This window comes from Gastrolobium bilobum, unplaced genomic scaffold, assembly GCF_033153095.1.
Source record: "Gastrolobium bilobum isolate Gb01-03AN ecotype WA unplaced genomic scaffold, APGP_CSIRO_Gbil_v1 utg14320, whole genome shotgun sequence".
NCBI classification, from domain to species: domain Eukaryota; kingdom Viridiplantae; phylum Streptophyta; class Magnoliopsida; order Fabales; family Fabaceae; genus Gastrolobium; species Gastrolobium bilobum.
The window spans coordinates 158,626-163,897 of NW_026896077.1; the positions used below are offsets into that span (position 1 = coordinate 158,626).

Sequence of the window (5,272 nt, forward strand, 5' to 3'; positions counted from 1 at the left end):
ATTCTCATTAGGTTTGAAATAATTTATTAAATGTTTTTTCAAAAAAATTTATTATCTTAAAATTATTCAAAGAGTAAATACCCTTTTTAGTCCTCAGTAAATTTCACGATGCCCGCTTTAGTCCTTAGCAAATAAAAAGGCCCATCGTGATCCCTAAGAAATTCAAAAAGGACCCATTTAGTTGAAATCGTGGTCCCTCACAAATTCAAAAAAATCCATATTAGTCCTCAAAAGGACTAAAATGGGTTCATTTTGAATTTTTTAGGAACCCCAATGAGCTTTTATATTTGTTAGGGACTAAAGCGGGCATTGTGAAATTTGCTGAGGACCAAAAAAGATATTTACTCTTATTCAAATCTAAAACATGATAAAGTGACCTACTTAATTTATAAACAAATTATACAAAACAACAATTCCTAAACAAGATTGCATCGATTGAAAATTTAACTAAGATAATTCAAACTCGAATAACGACAGCTGTGAACACTATTTTCAAACAATCATTATAACACAAACTAGTAAATTTTAAGTAGGAACAGAAAAAGTTTAAGAGGTATGGTATTTTTATTAGGAGTGGATCCTCTCATGTGAATAAATGATCATATTATTTGATCACAATCACTTATTTAAAAATTATACACTCTTTTCTTTCTTATTTTATCATAAATAAATGGTTGTGATCAAAAAATATTATCACATGACAATATTTTCACATAAGAAGATCCAATCATATTTTTATTAGAATAATAGTGAAGTATCGTTGATATTTGATACTGAGAATATCCAAGAATGAAATCAATTTTTGTTTTTGTGTTTTTTGTTTTCCAGACAAAAGAAAAAAAAAGGCGGGATTAGCGACACGTGGCGTGGCTAACCGTAGAAGAATTGTGAATGTCGCTGCACGAAAACAGAGGAGTTTGAAATTAATAAGCGGGATTAGGGTTTTAGAGTTAAGTTCGCTGCTTCATCTTCACCTCACTCTCTGTCTCTTTCAATCTTTATTTGGCTTCTGAAAATGGTGAACCCAAGATGCTTCTTGGACGTGAACATTGGCGGAGAGTTAGAGGGTAGAATCGTTGTGGAGCTCTTCAACGACGTCGTTCCCAAAACCGCTGAGAATTTCAGGGCTCTCTGCACCGGCGAAAAAGGCATCGGTCCCAACACTGGCGTTCCCCTCCATTACAAGGTCCCTCTTCTTCTTCTTTTCTTACATCGTTTTCAAGTGTTGAAGCGTTTTTGTTTGCTTCATTTCATATATATAGCTCTATTTTAGAACTCGCTCGTTATGCTTACGAGTTTGAGATAATGATGATATTGATGTTGTTGTTAATTTTGATGTTGAAGCGTTTTGGTTTGTGAATGTAGGGAGTGTGTTTTCATCGCGTGGTAAAAGGGTTCATGATCCAAGGAGGGGATATCTCTGCGGGGAATGGGACCGGAGGAGAATCCATTTACGGCTTGAAGTTTGAGGATGAGAATTTGGAGATGAAGCATGAGAGGAAAGGGATGCTTTCGATGGCGAATGCGGGTCCCAACACCAACGGTTCTCAGTTTTTCATCACCACTACTCGAACCCCTCATTTGGATGGGAAGCACGTGGTGTTTGGTAAGGTGATCAAGGGAATGGGTGTGGTTCGTTCCATTGAGCATGTTGCTACCGTCGAGGACGATTTCCCAGCGCAAGATGTTGTTGTCGTTGATTGTGGGGAGATACCCCAAGGGGAGGATGATGGAGTCAGTAACTTGTTTAAAGATGGTGATACTTTTCCTGATTGGCCAGCTGACCTTGATGTGAAACCAGATGAAATTTCTTGGTGGATGAGTACTGTTGATTCTATCAAAAGTCTTGGAAATGAACAGTATCAGGTGATAGTTTGCAATAAAGCATAATGTTTTCTTTTTTTTTGGTATTTGGTAGTCTTTATTCTTCTAAAAGTAACCTTGTGGTGTGGTGACGTATGGTTTACCACAAAACAGAAGCAAGATTATAAGATGGCTCTCAGAAAGTATCGCAAAGCCTTGCGCTATTTGGATATATGTTGGGAGAAGGATGACATTGACCAAGGTCAAGTGATTAGTTTGTTACTCTTGAGCTGTCTTGATTTGTTTGTTGTCTTGGTTACTACTTTGCTTCTTTGGTATCTCATCTCTTTGTTTTTTCTGACTTTGCAGAGAAGAGCACTGCTTTAAGGAAGACAAAATCTCAGATCTTTACCAACAGTTCTGTAAGTAACATGCCTTCATTTTATGTGACAAGAACTGGAGCATAATTCTGCCATCAATTACTAAGACCAAACATCATTATTTATTTTCGAGGACCAACTCTGCTAAAACCTTGAGTTGACTAGGTGGAGGCCCGAAGAATGATTTTATATCCTGACATTTACATAATTTTATTTATAGGAAATATCAATGATGTATATTCCGATATAATAAGCTGACTTTCAATAGTTGATTGTTAAGTTGAGCATCAGGCCATTAGCATTTGTAACCTTTAGCAGCCTGAAAGACACAAGATTGGAACTTGGAATGATTAATTAATGCATATTCTCATTTTTTCCTTTAAAAAAAATACTGGAATTGCACATGTGCCTGGCTCATTTTTTACAATTTTTTAATGGTGTTCCTACTTTGTTACCGTAGATCTGCTTTATCCACAATTTCAATGACCCATCTTGTGAGTGATTATTTTATGAAAGACACTTGTGTGTTCTACACAAAATCTTACTCTATTAGGCCGAGACACAGAGTAGGGAGGAAAAGTGATAATGGATATAATCATGATACAGCATATCAGTTATTGCCCTTGTATGACTAGGTCTGCAGGAATTAACGTGAAAGCCTTTTAGTTTTTTAATGCCTGTTTTATTTTATATACTTATACTCTGTAGTGATCTTATTTTTTTCAATCAGTTTGCTTAAACTGATGACTTGAGTCCCGTGGTTTGAATTTTCAGGCTTGTAAATTGAAATTAGGGGATCTAAAAGGAGCGCTACTGGATTGTGACTTTGCAATGCATGATGGAGATAATGCAAAAGCTCTGTTTCGCAAAGGCCAGGTTGACATCTTCCAATGAAGAAAGTAGGATGATGATGAAAGTTCATGATACTGGCTAGTTGTAACGAACTCAATTAGAAAGATAGAGTGAGATCAGAGACAGATAGATTAGGGAGAGAGGATATTGAGACATTAGAGGAGAGACTTGAATTATTTTCTTCTGCTTCCATTTTGACGATTGTTCCTCCGTTATTTATTAACAAAGTGTGGTTATACAACCAATTACAATTGAAATCCTAAATGCAATCAAAATCCTAATTTGAATTAGAAACAACTTGTAAGTGTTAAGATAATGTAACTAATTTTAAACAACTAACATAAAGATAAACTAATTTAATAACCAATAACTAGAATAAGGGAATAATGATGAATTTAGGTTGCTACACTAGTAAATTGTGTGATCTATCTGTATGCCATTTTAATCTGTAATTGAACCTTCAAATTTGATGTAGTGCTTCCCACTTCCTATAATTCTGTTTTCTCATATGCTAATTTTGATTTAGATCTATGCCATTAGGTTTCAGGCCTGTGTTTGCTTCCTCATTCTGTATGCTTATGTGAATTGTTTAATACCTTTAACCACCAAACTACATAGGGGATATATGATTTATGGACTTTGCAAGCAGAACCATAGTCTTGTATTATATGTGCTAATTTGTTATTTGTGTTTTGGTTTGCTTAACTCCAGGCATTTATGGCACTCAACGACCTAGATGCTGCTGTTGAAAGCTTCAAGAAAGCATTAGAGTTGGAGCCAAATGATGGTAGGTGGCTATTTGAATTCCTTGAAATTTTTTTTTTTGGATGCTTTTCAAAAATTGCTTTTCTTAAGTCAATTACTTTCTTTTCCTACTGAGGGAGGGTGTTGTTGAGGAGTGAATATTTTGGGTTCTTGATGAAATTGTGAGGGGATTTTTCTCATTTAGGACCATGCTTTTGGCTTACCAGGGTTAAAGTAGAGTATTCATGATAAGACATAATGCTGAAACAAGATAATAGCGTAATATTCATTCTGTCTAATAAATTACTCCATTTCATTATTTGTCTTTAATCCCCTTTTCAATGTTCTTAAAATTTCGAGTTTGGGTAAATGACTCCTCTAAATCATGTTTTCTACAATAACTTAAATCTGAAATCTCTTGAAAGGAAATTAATAATATCTCATGAGGGTGAATGGAATTAATGTTTGATTTTTAAGAATATTATCTTCCTTGGTGTATTACAATATGAAACTGAAGTAAATATATTAAGATCCAACAAATCATTTGACCATTACTCTTGGATATTTAAATTTTATTGGTGTTGCGAAGTTAACCTGTGGTACTTCTGGTAAAGCTTAACCCACACCTGCTCTGTTCTATAGGAGGGATAAAAAAAGAGTTTGCAGCTGCCAGGAAGAAGGTCAGTCATTCAACCTTTTGTTTTCCTATCCCATTTAGGTCATTGTAATGAAATATGTTTAATCTGATTGCTGGTTTTGGATACAGGTGGCTGATAGACGTGATCAAGAGAAAAAAGCTTATTCTAAAATGTTCAAATAGAGTTCTTGCAGATGGTGCATGCGGCTGTATGATCTGAAAAATAGGATATTTAGGGCATGTCAGATTACGGAGTCAATTTCTGATTTTTCTTTGCTGATAGTCTATGCTCTTCAATTTATGCTTTCTAGATTGTAAAGTCATGATCGAGATATTCATATCATCATACATTTTGCTTCTGTCGAACTCTTTGAGCATCAACTATTAACTGGTGTTTTTTTGATAAAAGAGATTGGCAGATAGAAGACATATCTCAGAATGAGATTCTCAACTTGTTTGTCCTGATGTTCTTTGTTTATCCTCCAATAGTATTTGGTCTAATTACTAGTGTTTCTTACAGGAAGTTGATCTCAAGACAGTACCATCAGTAAAACAAAACTTTGGTTGATTTGGATTTAAGTGTTATCAGTTTTATTAAAATTTAAACACGGCATATTACTTTCTGTAGCTTGATTGTTGCTTTATACTGTATAGATTCATTTAAGAGTATGAGAAGTCATACACAATTTCCTTATCTTCTGTACAAGACATTTTCTCATTTTGTACAAAAAGGATGACTTTTCCTTAATTGTTTTAATATTTCTTCCTGATCTTCTGGACTGTACTAGTTTTCCCTTTTCAATCTTGGTTAATGATTTGGCGTGTGATTTGGGTGAAGCACTTTTTCTGTTAGTTG

The 5,272-nt window shown here is 34.7% G+C and overlaps 1 protein-coding gene across 1 annotated transcript; it reads left to right on the top strand.

Annotated features, from left to right (window-relative positions):
- The first annotated feature begins 1,002 nt into the window (after positions 1-1,002).
- LOC133297661 (peptidyl-prolyl cis-trans isomerase CYP40-like) lies at positions 1,003-4,822 on the top strand. The gene is made up of 8 exons (XM_061496829.1): positions 1,003-1,186; positions 1,366-1,866; positions 1,978-2,065; positions 2,173-2,225; positions 2,958-3,059; positions 3,747-3,822; positions 4,422-4,459; positions 4,546-4,822. The coding sequence occupies exons 1-8, from the start codon at positions 1,016-1,018 to the stop codon at positions 4,597-4,599; spliced, it is 1,083 nt and encodes a 360-aa protein (XP_061352813.1). The 5' UTR covers positions 1,003-1,015; the 3' UTR covers positions 4,600-4,822.
- Positions 4,823-5,272: the final 450 nt, after the last annotated feature.

Excerpts from the sequence above, each read along its gene's own strand:
- LOC133297661 (XM_061496829.1), top strand. The coding sequence starts at position 1,016 with ATGGTGAACCCAAGATGCTTCTTGGACGTGAACATTGGCGGAGAGTTA. Across the intron at positions 1,187-1,365 it reads GCGTTCCCCTCCATTACAAG|GGAGTGTGTTTTCATCGCGT; the intron begins GTCCCTCTTCTT and ends TTGTGAATGTAG. Across the intron at positions 3,060-3,746 it reads CTCTGTTTCGCAAAGGCCAG|GCATTTATGGCACTCAACGA; the intron begins GTTGACATCTTC and ends GCTTAACTCCAG.